Here is a 19,168-nt window from a genome sequence, read left to right on the forward strand (position 1 = left end):
TTACTTTCAATGATGTGTGCTATATTATCACTTATGTAACCAGTTCTCTAGGGTTTTGGAGTGAGAGAGCACACATCTAGCGGATCCTTTTTTATTGTTGTTGAACAGAAACCAGGTTCTTAGGAAAGAAGGCAAGGAAGGAAGAAAAGGCACACCATCACCTCATGCAGTGACATTACATAGTTGTGCAAATTCAGTGAATTCTTTAGATGCTTATCATAGTTGATACATTATTCCTGTGAATATGAAAATTCGTTAAAGGAAATAGAAATACAGTAGTTGCCAGTTCAGAGAAAGATTACAAGCTGCTCTATGTAATATCTGGCATCACTTTCTATGCCTTTCAAGGCTTAAGATGCTAATTTTATCTCTGTGTGACCAACGGTCCATAAACATGAGAGACAGAGGTAAACACGGGATTGCTGTGCATTCATGCTATAGCACTAATGAACTTGTCAGAAAGATTTATTTTTAAAATGAGAAATCAGATAATTCAATGATAAACACATAGAAATAAACAGATTTAGCTAAGAGTTTAAAACATCATCCATCAAGGACAGTTTGGGGATACTGAAATTGGCTTAGAACCTTTCAAAACTGCACCTGTGGGTGTTCTTACATATTATAGTGACCTATATAGGTAGGATCTAAAGACAAACTTGATCAACTTTTTTTTCCCCAAAGAGAAAACTTTTGCTTTAATTCAAAATTAAATACTTTAAGACAGAAGAAAAACAATAATGTAGTTAGAAGAAATCAAGTGTAATTCTCCTACCTGGACCGTGTTTTTCGAGGATAAAACCTTTGTCCAGGAATTTTCACTAAAAAAGGAAAATATAGCATAAATTATCTGAAGTAACATTTTAAGATCAACAAAAGTTAATTTTAATTTTCTTGACAATGACTTTGTGTAACTTAATGGCTAGATAATTTAGTTAAATAATGTTTTGTTCACACATGAAATAGGTGACTATATATTCCTCCTGATAGCCTTTTAATAAGACTGCTCCAAGAGAAGAATAACCAGTAGGAATATCTATGTATCAACTACCACACTGGGACGTAATCACTGGCTGCGAGTGCAGCTCAGGGCAGAGGACTTGCCTAGTATGTGTGAGGCTCTGTGTACACTGGAACGGAAAGAGCATTTAGAAAAAGAAGCAGCAGCAAGGAAGCAGGAAGCAAGCAAGACTTACTCGTGAACTCAAATCCCTTTGAGTGCTGCCCCCCACAGGGAGGCAGCAGATACAGCAGTGTTATGAGTTAAAGGCTGGCTTGGGTTCTTAGCGTAGCTTATAGTTCAAGACTGTAAAAAAAGAAGAAAAAAGGAGGAAGAAGGAGAAGTAGAGGAAGAAACAATAACAACCATCATCAGCAAAAGTGGAAACAACCTCCACAACTTGTAAAGGATGTCTCCATACATACCGATGTGCTCAGTGCTTTAGAAGGTTGATTTAGGATGCAGAAGTATCAGATCAGAGTAAAATATATGGTATAATAACTATTATGCACATATTTTAATATAAAAATTGGAGCCTAAATTATATATTATTACCTAATTTTGCCATTATAGACATCTTATTATTTAAGGAAATAATAATAGAACTAGTTGACTAACAATCATAATTAATAGCAGAACAAGTTAACTAGGGTATAGTGATAAAATTACTTTTATAATAATGCTTTTTGATACAGACCATAACTCTTTTTAAAGAGTTATATGGTCTCATATGGCTAGCTCATGCTAACTGCAAACTCTCCATGTACGAGACCAGCATGTAATATGCAAGTGATTTCACCACCTACTATTTTGACTGAACATTGTTGTTTTGGAGGAAGGTGAAAATATTTTCAATTGATTCAGTTCTTGTTTGTCTAATCTCAGATTCTTGAGATTCATTCTACCTATGCACTTTTACTTTTACCTCTTTTCCTTTAGGATGCCTCTGTCAACTGAACAGGCATAGGAAGGAATACCAAGTGTGAGAACAAAGGATTTATTCAGGTCAAAGTGAGGATGGCCACTGGGACATAATCTAGCAGTCCAGAGTAAGTGCTTTGAGGTTGTACAAATGATAGCTATATTTATAGTTTCAAGCTACATGAGTAGTCGTTCTGCAAGTATGATAGGTACTGGCTAACTTAAACTGTCTTGTAAAAAGTGTATTGGGCATGTCTCACTCTCTGGGTAGTGTGGGGGAAGGGGTCCATTGTACACAATGTCAGAATGTAATAAACAATGTTTTAGGACTCTGAAGTATGCCAAGTCCTAAGATCAGCCTCATGTAAAGGTACTTGTTTGTGAATGAAGTTCAAAGGTTTAACTACGGATGGATGTGAGAGCAGATCTGTCTTCTAGTTCATTTTAGTGTCCAAACCAATTCTACTCCAGTTTGTCTTGACACGTAACCTCGAATTAGTTTCTACATGTTGTACTATGTCCTCTATTGTGTGTTACCATGTCTTCTAGTGTGTGTGTGTGTGTGTGTGTGTGTGTGTGTGTGTGTGTGTAGAACTCAGATCTTCCTGATTCATCTACTCAAGCCAGCCAGCTTACTCGGGAGATCCCACTCCTGTCCTCAGAGCAGTCATGTACACCTGGGCTCTATTTTTGGATATCTAGCTCTAAAACTAGCTAGATATAGCCCTTTATAAAAGAGAACGTAGGCGCTGAAAGTAATATACATTCAGTACCATAAGCATAATTTTATCTCTTTTTAACAGACCACCTTATTCTTTAAAAGAGAGCTTGATCAGATAAAGATGATTGTTATTGCACATATTCAGATTATAGGTGATCACATTTCTGAGCTCTCTTTACTCACCCAAACCTTGGTTAGGCAATGATCTTCTGAAACAGCGAGCCACAAAAACATTTGGTGCAATTGCCCTTGGATCTAGAGAAGATGGTAAAGGGGCATAACAAATGGAAAGGAATGGTTATTTCAGTTCAAAGTTTGTATCTCCATTCAAAATGAAAAGTGCACATACTGTGTAAATTGTAGCTTAACTCAATGAAATTAACACATAACATCTTTAAATATTAAACATGTTTGTTGTGTTTCAAGTATTTATACCGCTGGGACAAGAATTGCTTCTCTAAGGATTTATTAAAAAGAAAAAAGTATACATGAATGGGTACATTTTTATGTCATTTTGCAATAAAGGAAAGTTAGAAAAAAGTTAAACAGTGGGCCTACCTGTACAAATTAAGATTCTTTTCACAAAGCAAAATATTTTGCTTCCTTGGTTCACATGTAAAAATGTTTATAAAATACTCTAATTTTTTTTTTTTTTTCCCACGAGATGACGTGGGAAGACGGGAGAGACGGCGAGACTCGAACCGGCGCACCAAGAGACAGGGCGCCCTCTGCGGGCGGGAGCCTTAAGGGCCGAGCCACCAGCGGTTCGTTAAAATACTCTAATTTTAAATGAAAAAGAAACATGCAAAATAACACAATTATATTATTCATTAACATGTGAAGTCTATGTACAGACAGAAAAAATTTAAAAATATTATTTTTACTTTTTTATGTTTTTAAAAACCCTTGTGTGTTAGCCTGTGTGCTAAGTATGTGCTATGTATGCCACATGTATGTGGGCATGTACATGCCATAATGCATATGTGGTAGACAGAGTTGCTAGCTGACTTGCAAGCTCATAGAGAGTCTCCTGCCTCCTTCTGTCTTTCCCTACGTATGCCATAATGTGTGTTCCTGCTTCTGCTTCTCATGGTTCTGACAATCTACAACCAAGCATTCATGCTTGTGCAGCAAACACGCTATGCAATGAAGCTGTCTTCCCAGCCCCTTTTATGTTTACCTTTATTTCTAATTTCTGACATTTTAAACTAAAAAAATATAAAAAGGGTTTCTGAATTCCTTGGTGAATGGCTAATTTAAAGTGAAATGAATCTTAATTATAATAGAGTGCTCCCCTGTTCTTGGTATGGATTTTATCTTTCTATGTTTAGTTTCCTATTTTCCAGACTGAATGAATTTATGCACTAATGTATGTATACATTTTAATTATATTACCTTAAATCCTTTTTGGGGGGGGGGTAGGAGTGATATAAATGTATCATAAATTAGCACACATATACATACATATAATTAAATAATTATTTTGGTAAGTTAGCACATGATTGACATACATTGCATAAAGTATATATACTTTATACTATATATTTATATTTATTGTACATTTATGATTTTTCTTAAGGGAACTTTCAGGGTAAGGTAATAGAAGTTAAATATCAGCAATGCTAGGTCAGTTAAAGACACATATCAGATAGCTCTTTGCAGAAGCAGCAAATAAATATTGCAGATTTAATTTCTTTCCAGAGATCATACTCTATTATGTTATGAAATAAGAGGAGGAGACAGTTTTAAAAACATTAAATTCCTATAGTCTATTTGAAGATAACCTACCAAAACTCAAATATGTGAACCAATTAACTACTCTTGTCACTGCTCCCTAGAGACATGGCTCACATTATGTCACCTGCAACACAGTGCTTGCTTACTTACTTTTCTTCACCTGTTAAAAGATGAGCTCTGGCCTGCCCCTCTATCCCACCCCCACCCCCCAGCACTGCCTGTCTCTCAGGAGCCCTGCTCTAGCTGGAAACACAGGTGAAACTACTGACCCAATCCTTATGCCTACTGGAACTCCACAGAGACCAACAGACTTGGGCTCTGTCCTGCCCTGTTAGAGCCCCATTTCCCTCCCTCCATCTGCACACATGACAAATCGGGGCGTTTGACCCCATTTCACCTCCACAACACAACTCTGCCTGTCTCCCAGGAGGCCTGTTATAACCTGGGATACACAGCTCCACCTTCCTCCTGGGAGGCCTGCCACAATCCCGGGCACCCAAGCCAGCTAATACCAGAGACAACCAGATAGCTGAAGGCATGTGCAAGAACAAAACTAACAGAAGCCAATGCAATATGGCACCACCAGAACCCAGCTCTCTTACTACAGCAAGCCCTGGATATCCTGGCATACCTGAACTGCAAGATTCCAACCTTAAATTCCATCTCATGGTGACAGAGGCCTTTAAAGAGGATATAAATAAATAATTCCCTTGAAGAAATACAGGAAAACACAGTCAAAACAGGTAGAAGCCCTTAAAGAGGATCCAAATAATCTCTAAAAGAAATACAGAAAAATATAATCAAACAGGTAAAGGAATTGAACAAGACGGCTCAAGACCTAAAAACAGTAATAGAAGCAATAAAGAAAGTACAAATAGAGGCAACCCTGGAGATGGAAAACCTAGGAAAGTGAACAGGGTCTCCATAGATGGAGAAACCAAGAAATTTGATTACAAAACTAAATTTAAACAATATCCGATTACTAATCCAGCTAATTACAGAGAATACTAGAAGGAAAAGTCCAACACAAGGCGGGTAACTACACCCAAGAAAACACAAGAAATTAATCATGGAACAACAAACACAAAAGAAGAGAATCACACAAACATAGTATTACCTCCAATAACAAAATAACAGGAGCTAACAATCACTGATCATTAATATCTCTCAACCTCAGTGGACTCAATTCACCAATAAAAAGACACAGGCTAACAGACTGGATATGTAAAAAAAGATCTATCATTTTGCTATATATAAGAAACACACCTCAGGGTATAGTTATGCACTAATTGTATTTTAAGAGAAAAGTTTTATTTTAACAGGAAGGGTGATATGTAGGAGGAGCTAAGGTGGGAGGAGTAAGGAGAGGATGAGGAGGAAGAAGAGGAAAAGAGGAGGAGCTAGGTGGCAAGAGAGATGGGGGGAGGAACATGGAGGCGGATGTTCGAGTGTCTCCGCCAGTCAAAGGTAGTTGGTATATCTAGGTTGGGTATTGGGTTACATTTCTGATTGTATGGGCATCTTGTTATTGAGCATTACCAAACTTATAAAGCCTTTGATTAACATTAAAAAATAGTATAAAAGCAAAAAGGAGAAGGGGGATGGGATAGGGGTTTTCTAGGGAGGGGAAATGGGGGAAGGGGATGGCATCTGAAATGTAAATAAAATATCCAATAAAGAAAAAAAAAGAAACACACCTCAGCAACAAAGATACTACTTCAGAATAAAGGAATGGAAAAAGGTTTTCCAAGCAAACAATCCCAAGAAACAAGCTGGAATAGCCATTCTAATATCTAAAAAAAATAGATTTTCAACCAAAAGTAATCAAAAGAGATGGGGAAGGATACTTTATATTCATCAAAGGAAACATCCATCAAGATAAAGCCTCAGTTCTGAACATCTATGCCCCAAATGCAAGGGCACCCACATTAATAATAGAAACTTTACTAAAGCTCAATGGTAGCCTCATAGTTATGACATAAAATGAGTGTTGTTGAATAAACTAATTGCTTGTGAGAAGGTAAAACAGAAGTTTACCTTTTCCATCAGAATTTGAATCTTCGTGTCTTTGGAGTAAATGTTCTTTGCCATAAATCTAATGGAACAGAGAATCGGAAAGAAAACATGATATATTGTAAACATGAAACTGGGGTATGTTTCTTATGTGATTATGATATGATAGGTTTTAAACAAATATTTTTTATTTTTTATAAGTTTAAAATGGGCAAATTGTCTCATAAATCCTAACTTCTGGTGTTCTTAATAACACTAATCTCTTGCAACAATAAATATCAGGAAAAAGCCAATATTTTAAAGAGATTTTTTTCTTACACAGAACTCATGTATCATGATGAAGAGAAAAAAATGTTAAATTAGAATTACTTAAATTAGAAGCTGAGAGTATGAAATAAACGTACACTCACACACACACACATTTGTATGAAAAATCTACCAACAAATTTCAGAACTGTGCTTATATATAAAAGATAATATTATAAAAAGAATATTTTCTTGAGCTTTATAATGATCTCTAAAACAATGGAAACCATAAACATATCATTTTCTCTTTTGAAATGTAAATCTGGCCTGGCCTAAGAGATACACACTGAACTTTTGACTGTGAACCTTGAATAATCTACAAATTGACCAAAAACATTTTTGACATTTCCAAGTTTTGGGTTTTTTTTTTTTTTTGATCTAACATTATAAAGACTTTTCTAAAAGAAAAGATTAGAGGAAAGGAAAAATAATGAAAAGCATTTTGACAGCATGCAGTGCATATAGTTCAGTAACTAATTATAAAAATAGAGTTAATGCTAGCATCTATGATTCTAGAGCTCTGAATGCAGCCTCGGCAACAGAATGAAACCTCTCAACAAAACAAGACAAATAAAGTAAAACAACACACAATAGAACACAATATACAAAATAGTTAAAACACAAAATCCATTTCTTTGCATATATAATTGGCAACAGATATGGACACTTCTAGGGAAATTTTAACCCAGAAACATGGCTACTCTGGTAAGAGATCATCAAATCTAAAGACCTAGATCTGTGTGATCTGGCTAGAATATAGACACACTATACACTTTTAATCCCCCTGCTTGGAATCCTTTAGTACACACCTTTAATCCCAACCAATGTTATCTAATTGAGGGGCAAAGTGTCAAATCAGAGAAAGATTTGACAGAATGAGTCAGATAGGCTACACCCAAATCTCAGGAGAACAGCACAGAGAAGAGAAGCGCTGGGAGCGAGAGTCAGTGAGCTGGGGGTCAGTGCAGTGGAGTTGAGTTCATTCATGAGTTCATGCAGTTTAGTGCAGGTCAGCTGAGGCAGTTGAAGCCAGAGAATTAGGAGATAGAAGATTAGAACAAATTGCCAGAGTTAATTTGAGGCCAAGCAGGAATTCAGTGAGAAGCTGAGAAGATCCAGATTGAATCAGTCACCTTGGAGAGGAGTTTAATCGGGAACAGCTGGGATGAGCCAGCTAGCAAGAGTTCAGAAAGAACTAGAAAGGGTGAGTTTATTCAGCACTAAGCCTCTGAGACGACAATTATATTAAGCAAATAAAAGTTACTTTTACAGACACTATGGAAATGAGGAAAAGGTAAAAATAAAAATTCTGTTATGAGGTTGAAGAACCTCATATGATGGCTCGGTGGTTAAGAGTGCATGCAGGGACGATGGGGGTTTTCTCTGAAGACATGGAGTTGGCCAACTCCACTAATTTTTGGCTGATTGCCCTGATGTCTTCAACCCTGCCCAGGCTCACAGTTTGCTCTACAGTCGAATTTTTTAAAAATCTCCTTTGAATGGGCAAGTCTAGAAGTTGTGTATGAGGTCTGTTCTGAGATCAGGGCTCCTTCCAGCTGTCTCCCAAGTTCTACAAAGTAGCCAGGATACAGTTAAACGTGTGTTTCTAATCAACCCACCAATCTCTGCCAATTTCTTTTTACCATATTTGCACAGGTTTTAAGAATTTCCTAAGCTTTAACTTTCTATATCCTCTGTAGCAAATCAAGTAAATTCTTTGGGAAGAGATTAGGATGTTATCTGTTGTATTGCTTGGTTCTCTCGAAAGGCAAAAAGATCCAGTTCTTAGTTCTGGATCTGGTGCTGGAGACACTGATACTCTTCTAACTGAAGCCTGGCTACAGTAGCCCTAGGTCTTCAAGTGCCTCTCCCTTACCTAAACTGATATGCTACAAACCAAAGCAAGAACGATCAGGGCCCAGGCATTGAGTGGTGCAGCACCTAAGATAAAACCTCTAGTGAAAGACTAGGGTTTGAACAGCAGGATTCTTTGTCCTTTTCTCTGCACTCACCTAAACTTAGCCTCAATAGCTAGTTAGTTGGAGGCAAAAATTCCCACATACCTTGTTCCTCCTAGGAAGATGAAGATATCTCTGGTAGCTGTGGGAGAGGTGTCACCTATTTTCTTGGCTGCAGTATTCTGCAGTAGTATTTCTGTCTTACTGAGCTAGGAGTGGGACAAGGAGAGTTTGGATTCACAGAGTTGCTATTTACAATGAATCTGAGGACTTTTTGAATAGATTATTTTCCATCTCCTATGTACCTTTAGACTGTCAGTGGTTGCTCTTCCTTTTTTGTTAAGCAGTGTTTCCAGTTTGCTGCACACTTTGCTGCCAGTTAATTCATCTCTCAGCATCATTTACTTTCATTCCTTTGTATACTTTTAGGTTTTCTATTTTTTCAATTTTGTTTTTAATATAATGGATGCGTTTTGTAAGCATTTTCAAATAATTTTAAAATAGGGTAAATATAAATGAAATTTACCTGTCAAAAATCTTTTGAGTTTTGTAAACACCAAATAATATGATCGAAGTTCTATTCATTTTTTTCTGAGGAAAAGTGAGAACCTATGACTCGACAGTCTTGCATTCATATTTAAAACACTCTTAATCATTACATTAATCAAGATTTACCTCATGTATGCTATTCTGGCGGTTTGCTAGAATGGCATTTCTTTCCCTCTTTGTTTTCAGATACTTTTTCTTGTTTCTTGCCTGGTAAAAGAGCATTTTAAATTAGTATTTAATGAACATATCAAAGACAATATAAATAGAGACATTTCAGACTCACTTCCTAGGAATTGGAATATGTCCCATTCTTTCCCACACACTGCAACTGTGCACACTAGATGTAAGCAAAGCAAACATAAGAGTCTATGAAAAAGCAATTGGGGTTTTAGAATTGTTTCCTATGCCCAGGAGCAGAGATTACTCCATATTTGCACAATAAAAAATTTGTGGTTCTTCCATAGCATGTCCAGAGCGTTGGTTTTGATCCCCAGCACACATGCAAGCAAACTCGGAATTATTTTGGTTCTATGACTGTTAATGTAGTCCCCGTTCTTCATTTTTTAATGCTAAGTCTATTATAATTTCTGTTCCATTACTGTAGGTGTATGTTAAAAACTTGCCTTATTTTACAGGTTCTGGTCCAGGCTTGGTGAAGGTCATAATGAGAGGGGACCAATAACCATGCCTGAATGAGACTCTGGGTATTTTGGAAAGGGGACAAGTACTAATAAATTTACCATTTATTTAGCAGGAAGTTAATAACTGTGGCCTAGAGGTGAACTGTGGAATGCTAAACCACTGCTTCTAAATGTTTTGTCCTCTATAATAGAATTATGCATCCCTAGTCTTTGCCATGAAACTCCGTAGAACCTCTCATGAAAAGTGAAGTATCTCTCCATCCTGTTGATGTTGAACATCAACTTACAGGGGCATCAACATGTGATTTACTGTGGCTAGTGAAATGTTAGTGCATATGGTATACGATCTGGTCATAATAAGATACATGGTTGCTGGAGGAAACCATGGACTGATATTGCAAAACTATCCTTTTCATTCTAGGGGCTTTTGTCATGGGATTTTTACACTGGGTACTCTCTGGTTTAAGGGGATGAAAAACGTATTATTTAACAGAACTAAATCTGAAGTCTGAAAACAACACCACAGACCCTATCATTCCTATCACAGTCTAGTAATGTCAATTTTCAGATCCCAAGAATGAGAAAATAAAAGCTTTCTGTAAATTTGCTAGTGTTTTGCAGTTGTCTGTCCCACAGTGAAAAGCTTATTCCCCACTTTCCTAAGTGACATCTTTCTTTAGTAAGCTCATGCAAACTGCAATCTCCATAGACACTTTGTAATTGCTTCCTTAGGTGTCTACCTCAGAGTCAGATTCTTTACCTATTTGTTGTGTCACTCTCCAAACTAGGATAGAAGAAGACACAGGGAAAGGCTTTTGACTCATTGTTTTCACTGCTCTGTTCCTAGCACCCAGGCAGTGTGCCTAGTACACAGCGTGAGTACAATAGTAAGAATAAATGTGTAATTAAATAGATGAATATTGGGTTAATAAAGAAGTGATGTAAGTTAGGTCACCATATCTGACATTAACAAGTGGTGTGACATCTTAAAATTAACTTCACTTCCTTGGATGTTAATGTTTTCATCTATGAAATAAAAGGGTTGGGATAACAATTCTGTGATTTAAAGATAATGAACATAATAAGAAAAAAAAACAATTATTACTATACAGTAATGATAAAAGCACAAACCTTCTTCTTGGTTGTTAGTAACAATATCAGTGTACCTGCTTAACAGATCCACACTGAGGCTAAACTTTTAATCATACCTGAGAGGTCACCTTGAGAAGATAAGTCTGAGTGTCATTGGACTCTGAGCTGTCAGAGCCTCGACTACTAAAACAAGAAAACAATAACAATTACAGTTTTCAGAATTTAAAATTTCCATGTCACTTTTACTTTATCATCTTATTTGAATGGACAGTTCTAATTAGAAAGAGAATGGTATTTACAAAAGTAAGAGAATGATATTTACAAAAGTTCTTTATTATTTAGTGATCTCATACAACTTAGAAATGATATTTTTATTTTCTGAATGTATAGAAGGTATACATGTTTGGAGATGTATTGCTGGAATGCAAGCACCATGGAAGAAGAATTTCTTTTTCTGTCTGACTCATTATTATGTTACCTGGTACATCGAGAGACTCAGAGTTCTTTGTTAATAAGGAAACACATAAGTGATGGATCTGTGCAGTTCTCCAACTCTTATGATTATCACTGGCTCTTAAGATTAATTTTACATCACTATATTTCTATTTTACTTAAAGATAATTTAAGGGCCATCCAAAGCATAAAACCTCAAGAAAAAAAAAAAGGTCAAACACAAATCTATTTTTAAGTATAATTGCTTAGTACAGTGGTGGCAAAATTTATTTACTTGAGTGATAAGTCAAGGAAGAAAATATTTCTGGGTTGTATTTTTGATATGTTATTGTTAATGAATAGATTTTACTTTTTAAGAATAGTTTTAGGTTTACAGAAATGCATATAGATATTTCACAGTTCCCTGCACAACTTCCTTTATTAGCTTCTTATGCTACATGGGAATTTGTTACAATTGATAGCAAATTTATTGTTTAGTAGTTGACTTAACAAATTCTGTACCTTTTGACAACTTTATAAAGACATGTATCTTTTACCACTACAGCAGCAAACAGTTTCACTGCCTCAAAAATCCTGTTCGATTATCCATGATTCTGTCTCCAGAGAACCCCTGGCAACCTCTGACCCTTCCTTTCTCCCTCTAGTTTTGTCTTGTCCATCCTGTCACATAGTCAGATCAGAGAGTACATAGCTTTTTCAGACGTCTTCCATTTCCCAGGATTGTTACCAATACTGAGGCAGACACTTCAGCGGCAAATTCCTATATTGATATACCACTAAAGTGTCATTTCCTTTAGTTCCTTTATCTAAGTTTTTTGAACAAACTTAGATAAGCTTAGAGGCATTTCTGTCCATTATCTTTTTGATGAATCTGAACATGTTTGCCACCTTTAGGATGCAAGCTGAGCATGTCCCAAAGTGTTCCTGTCTGCCATTCTTCCCTTTTTATATCTGCTACATGACCCTGGGCCACGAATGCCCCAACATGTCTGTTATTATTCTTTTGTGAAACATGACTTTAAACTGAACATGGTCAGGAATCTACTCCTTTACTGAGCATGCTCAGGGAAATGTCCATCTTTATAGTGCTTTCCTATATTAATATTTATAGGCTTTCTAAGTAAAATTCCCACACTGCTTTTGAGGAAGGCATTGCTTTTGGCTCTCCTTACCTGCTAGAGGTAGCAAACCTTTCTCAGTTATTATTTCTTAGCCATGGTTTGTTTTGACTTTGTTCTTATCAAGATGAAACCCATTTGGATGTGGTTGCAATATGGACTTAAGTTTCTGTTCTGTCATATCTTCATGGTTTGACAACTCACTTATTTTTTAATCATTGGATAATATTGCATTATATGAACACACTTTTTAAAAAAGTCATTCATCTATTGGAAGACATCTGGTTGCTTCCAGTTTGGGCAATTATAAATAAAGCTATTATGAATACTCTGTGGACTTTTTTTCAGTTTGTTTGGCTTAAAACCCAAGAAACAAGGATGAGTTGGTGTGTAGTAGTTGCATGACTTAGTCATGCAATTGTGCTGACCTGTCTAAGGGTAGAGAATCCACAGGGGCAATTCTAATGTGGCTATATTTTCTACATGGTTGAGATGGTATACCTTCTGTTGTAGTGGGAGTTATGCTATCAAGGCTGAGACATCTGAGAGGGGAGCAATCTCAGTGACCAGTTTCTTCTAAATGGTATGGAGTGACATATCTCCTTGATGAATGGCATCTATCACACAAGTATGAGGATATCCCCAAATACTGATGGATTAGAAATTATTGTACAGCCTTGAAAGTGGCATGTGGTAGACAGTAGGAGGGTGGTAATTGCAGGTGGTGGGAGAAGGAAGAAATGGTTAATCATTTATGAATTTGGTACCCAAGCAGACCTAAAGCCTAAATTCCAGGAGGGAGAATGAGTGCTGTGCTTTCATGGACTTCATCTTTACAAAGCAAGGTGCATAAAGGGCCAAAGGACAAACAAGGAAAATATTTCATATATCTCATTTGTTGGAACAGAAACTGGGATGGATGGGTTCCAGAAAGCAGAGCTCTTAAATACATGGACACAAATTTGCAGAAACAGAGAACTTTAAAGGCTAGTCGGTGGAGCAAGGCAATCAGAGGGCAAGAGGAGAGGGGCTGGCTGCTCCTGGTAAGAAGACATCTGGCCTGCAATGGAAAAATGATGTGACAACAAAAAGGGACAGGCAGAAAACTCCAGGAAGTGGAGATGGTGACAGTACGAGACATCTCAGCCTCTTGGGAAGAAGAGGGCCCAAGTAGATCCTACTGTTGGAAATGAAGACAAATTTATGGACAGGGTTGAAGTTAAAGATTCCTGAAAGGTGACACCATGGCTGTGGATGACTGGGGCTTGATCACCAGGCAAACAATCTCAGTAAATGTGGCTCCATGCACCTGGGACATGGGTGCATCAGGGCGATCTGTGAGAATTTCAGCATACTGCAGTCTCTCAGATTTTCATGATTTCCTCAAGTACCTGGCGAAGAATTCTGCAACTTTGTTCAGTGCCAGTGATTACGAAGTGGTTCCTCCTGAGAGTCATCGGAAAGCCGTGTGAGGGGCGTGCTCTCACTCATGTTTGGATCTCTGTAAGCAGAGTTTGGTTCTTAGTCCTTCTGTACATGATGTACTTTGAATATGTTAGTGTACAACAGAATCGGTGTTTGTTTTCTGTTTGATTTTAAACAGAAAATAAGGGGCACTCCTTTTTTTTCTATTTCTATTTCTTTTTCTTTTTTCTTTCACTTCCAAGTTTCTACCGGTGTATTTGATAATGGACAACAGATGTGGTACAGGCAGTGGTCCTCAGCCTTCCTAATGCAGTTCCTCATGTTGTGGTGACTCCCAATCTTAAAATCATTATTATTTTTTTTTTGCTTTATGATATTCAGGATATCTGATATGTGACCCCTGCAGGAGTCATGGCCCATACAAGTTGAGAAACAGTGCTGTAGATTTTTATTGCCTAGACAACACATCTCCTTTCTAATGCTGGTAATGTCCCTTTTGACACTATGCATGGTTATACTATGTGTTACTGCTCAGTGACAAGATGCTGACCCTAGTGTCTAAGGCTCACTTTAGTGTGTGCAACTGAACACTCATCCATTGTGCTTTTCTCTTAATAGTGCTAAACAGCCCATTCTCTGCAAGTTAGCCATGATGTTCTTAGGCGTTTTATCTTTGCTCAATTGTTGCAGAATGGTGGGTTCATGGTTTTTGTATTTCTGTCTAATGTGCGTTTTAATATGTTAGATGCAATGCATCGCGTAGTTACAGTTTTATAGAAAATCACTACTGTAGGAGTTGTTTTCAGATCTACAGTCATTTTTTCTTTTAATTTCAAAAATAAAGAAAGTATTATGTATGGGACAGGATTGTAAAGAGGATGTGACATCAGTGGTGTGGCCTTTGCTGTGGATGATAAGCCATGCGACTAAGACTGATATATCTGTCCATAAAGAATTTGCCCAACTAAGGGAGAAATTTTAAGTAAAAGACACATGGGTGCTATTTTTCATGTGAGTCATGATTTTTCAGGAAAAATGGAAAATAGAAGAGAATAAGATGAAGTGACAGAAGATAGATCTACCTTTAGCATAGAAGGGAACAGCATGAAAAGAAGGCCTTAATAATGGCCTTCATAGGAAACATTACAATTTTTAGCAAATATTCTGCATTTGAATGCTATTTCTGCCAATCAAATATGATGAACTTGTTCACTTGTCTTTTAACTACTTGTGATCATGTACATTGGTTACTGATGTGGAGGGAGATATCACGTTTTCAGTGTGCAGTGGTTACAATGGAAACTCACAATAGGCTAGGTTGCTGGGAGTGACTGTCACTGTGGAATAGTGACTCCATGCTATATCATTCCACTTAAGGCTCGGGAAACAGCACAGAAAAGAGGATGGAAAGAATGTAAGAGCCAGAGCAAACAATAGGGTGTTTTAAAGCTATTTTCTCTGAATTAAAGCATTTCTCCTGGAAGGAGATTTATCAGACTCAGGAAGCTAAGAAATTTTTCAAGGCCCATGGAGGTCATGAAACTTACAAGGCTTGGGAAACTCAGAGAGTTACAAAAGTCACAAAACCCCTTCTTCAGATTAGGTAAGAAGTCAACTTCTGGGAAGGAGCAGGCTTTCTTTGGTAGAGGCATCAGCAGAGCTGGTCAGGAGCTACTGTGGATGCAACTTTTGTGAGTTGTCACCCATACTGTGAAGGGCCTTTGGTGCTGCAGCAGCCTTTGAGGCACTTACAATTCTGTTAGTAATTCCAGTAAGTGTTCACAGGCTCATCAGCTAAATTCAAGTCAAATTATTCCTTGGTCTGTCTTGGTACCCTCTCTAGGATGAATAGAATTTTATTCACATCTCCCCAGGAAGAGTCACACAAAATAACCCCACCCAAAAGAGAGGCCCTATATTCCCACATTTTTACTAGCATTTAGTACTGCCAGTGTTTTGGATTTTAAGAAACTCTAAAAATGTTTGTTGTGGTGTTTCATTGTTTTAATTTGCAGTTTCCTAATGATGCATATTAAATTTTCATTGTTTTTCCCTTTTTTAGTTTTAAAACTTATCCTTTTGTTGTTTTAGCTCTTAAATCATGAATAACTATATATTTTATATTATTCCACATAAAAGATATTATCTACCTATATAAAACTTTTGTGTGCTTTGCTTCTTATTACAGAGTATCAGTGTATAAAGATTTTACTTATTTCTGCATAATATTCCACAGTCTCAATATCTATCATTGTTGATGGGCTATTTGAAAATGACCTACAGTTTTAATGGCAATTCTAAACCAGCATAAGAGAAGTAGGATCAAGTATTTTAATGTACAAAGAAATCTATTTTCTAGCATCACAAAACACTATACAAATAGAGTATGCTGTCTAGAATGGCTCTTGTTTTTTGAGACAGGGTATCAGTATGTTGTTCAGCCTGGCCTGAAATTTACAATCCTCCTGCTTTGTCTCCCAAGCCCTGAAATTGTAGGCATATACGTACCATCATGCCTAACTAGAATTGCTTTTTAAACATCTAGGCTCTCTTTGCAAAATTGAGATAGTACTTTGTTTTCCTATCTCCAGTATGCTTATCAAGAAGAATCTGTAAAATGTGGAATTATCTGGTTGGCATCTTTCCTTTTGGAAACTGTATAATACCTAGTACACAATGAAGAAGCTTCACTCTTAAAATGCAGTAATGCTCTACATCCTACATACGCATATCTGTCTTGTAAGAAGAGGAACATGAAAACTACCACATGCTTTTACTTGAGAATTGAAAAGGGTTCGGAAGAAAGCTTCCAAATATTTGGGGATCTTAATCTGTAGAAGGCATAGGTGTAGTTTGTGACTAAGAAAGCAAGTCACACTAGTAGCAATAGGTGAAGAAAAGAAACTGTGACAATAAGAACTAACAATAAGAAGAAATAAGAAGAATTAGTGGGGAGCACTTAGCATTTGTGACTGACAGAACTGGACAAAAATTGTATCATATTCACACATGGTTCTTAAGCCATGATAAAGATTCTATTAGATTATCTGAAACCTAATGGTTACTGCATAACTTAACAATAGAAAATAGATATAAAATAGCACTAATTTATGTCCTATCATTCACTTTTAGAAGAATATATATTAAACCGAAAAGGTATTTTCATAAAGCAATTAGAATTCTCATCATAGACTTCCCTCTTGCTCATGTCATAAAATTTAGGCTGGTTTTTCAAGACAAGGCTGTATTAATTATTATTAAAAATTGTTGATATTTTTTATCTAAAACATCAAGACAGTATTAGACAATAGTTAACTTTCTGCCTAATTGTGACATCCTTCTATATAACTTTAGGAATTTTTCACACAAATGAACCACTCAAGGTCTACAATGAGTTACCCTCAGCCTAGCTAATTATATTATGTTTTACTATCTCTTTCCTAATAATCTTTTGTCATTCTCTCTCTAGAAGAAAAATAATGATCAAGAGCCAGGGCAAAGACAAAGTCTTCAAAGTCACAATCCCAGCAACTTAATTGGACCCTATCTGTTATAGTTCTTTCATCTCCCAATAGCTCCAAGTTTTTAATCCATTGATAGAATGAACTGTTACATCCCTCATGATCTAATCCTCTTCAAATGTCCCATCAGTTACACTTGCATGTGTGCTTTAATAATCTTTTAGATATCCCTCAAGAAAATCACTTTAACAATCAGCATTAATCTGACAATAGTCAACTGATATACAACCAAGGTACCAAGGGTACACAATAGGGAAAGGATAGCCTTTGCAGCAGATGGTTCTGGGAAATTGTATATCTGCATTTACAAGAATGAAATTGGACATACATTTATAATAAAATACAAAACTCAAAGTGATGTAGTAGCTGCTATTAAAAATAGTAGGGAGGTTCTTTAGTAAAGTAAAATACAGTACTAGTAGGTGATCTAATAATAAATCTGGGTAATATGAATGACATACCATTACTGGGCATCAATCTAAGAACCCAAATCTAGAGCTGACAAGATACTAGCACTAACATGTTTTATACAACATTTTTCAAAACAGCACACAATCTATATGAAGTAGATAAAATATTCTAATTCATAGCATCAGAAGATGGTGGTTAAGAGCAGAAGCAAAAGAAATGTAAGTTATTATTTAATAGACATGAAGGTCAGTTAAAAATAATTTCTAGAATTCTATAGTATATTATTGTACTGTAGAACAGTCATCAACAATGATACACTGCCAACTTAAATTTTCATTGAGGGTAGATCTCCTTTAAGAGTTCTTAACATCTGAAATTTAATTGTAAAAGTGTTAAAGGGAACGAATAAACCCAAATGAAAACAAACCCTAAACAGCTCTGAGTAAAGAAGCCCCTTCTGTATGACTTGAGTGCTTCACCATATGGTCCTGGGCAATATGACTCTTGGAATTTTATTTGTGAAACTTATAACGCTATACTGGGCTTGCTATAAAGGGCACACATAATAAAAATACAACAAACTGTACTTTTACATTGGCAATGATACTGCTTGATTTTTTACTCAATAGAGATGAAAACATATCACAGAAGAACCTGCAGAATGATACTTATAGAAGTTTTATTTATGATGCTGACACTTGGCAGCAATTAAAATATTCTTCAGTTGAGTGGATAATTCTGGTATATTCAGACAATGCTTACTATTTAGAGCTAAAAAAAAAAAAATGTGGCGTTATACCATGAAAAGAACAGAGGAATTTTGTAGGCATGTAAGTAAGGGATAGAAGGCAGTTTGAAAAGTTTATATGCTATACAATTCAAGCCAGATGACACCTTGGAAAAAGTAAAGCTAAGTTGACAATGATAGAGAGCTGTGGTTGCCAGTTGTCAAAGGGGAAAGACTAAATGGAAGCATGAGCCCATACAGTGAAGATATTCTGCTTTGTACTATGATGGTAGGATACATGTCATTATAAATTTGTCCAAATCCACAGTATGTGAAACTACTTTCTGATTGGAGTCTCTGCTAATGTGAACTATAGACAGTGCATGACAACTGAGTGTTAATAAAATTCACTGAAATCTATATCATCCTGGGAAGTTGATAACAGGAGAGGCTCTGGATGTCTAGGAATGAGGGATATGTGCTGAACCTCTCTAATGTCTACTTAGTTTTGCTCTAGATATAAAATACTCTAAATGAGAAATAGAGACAATGCAAAACAATTTGCACATGTAGTA

The 19,168-nt window shown here is 36.4% G+C and overlaps 1 protein-coding gene and 1 pseudogene across 8 annotated transcripts in view; one reads left to right on the forward strand and one right to left on the reverse strand.

Moving 5' to 3' along the window:
* Positions 1 to 19,168, reverse strand: part of Agbl3 (AGBL carboxypeptidase 3) — a 77,124-nt gene that overhangs the window by 17,822 nt on the left and 40,134 nt on the right. For 5 of the 8 annotated variants that reach the window (XM_076913553.1, XM_034519756.2, XM_076913554.1 and 2 more), the window contains 5 exons: positions 11,055 to 11,121; positions 9,332 to 9,412; positions 6,417 to 6,474; positions 2,826 to 2,897; positions 776 to 821 (listed from right to left, as the gene is read on the reverse strand). In XM_076913553.1, the coding sequence (XP_076769668.1) occupies positions 776 to 821; positions 2,826 to 2,897; positions 6,417 to 6,474; positions 9,332 to 9,412; positions 11,055 to 11,121 (324 nt within the window). Of the gene's footprint in view, positions 1 to 775; positions 822 to 2,825; positions 2,898 to 6,416; positions 6,475 to 9,331; positions 9,413 to 11,054; positions 11,122 to 13,900; positions 14,011 to 19,168 lie in introns of those variants that run through there. The other 3 variants (XR_013104096.1, XR_013104094.1, XR_013104095.1) reach the window with 3 other exon arrangements.
* LOC117720925 (mortality factor 4-like protein 1 pseudogene) lies at positions 13,116 to 13,887 on the forward strand (annotated as a pseudogene).

This window comes from Arvicanthis niloticus, chromosome 15, assembly GCF_011762505.2.
Source record: "Arvicanthis niloticus isolate mArvNil1 chromosome 15, mArvNil1.pat.X, whole genome shotgun sequence".
NCBI classification, from domain to species: domain Eukaryota; kingdom Metazoa; phylum Chordata; class Mammalia; order Rodentia; family Muridae; genus Arvicanthis; species Arvicanthis niloticus.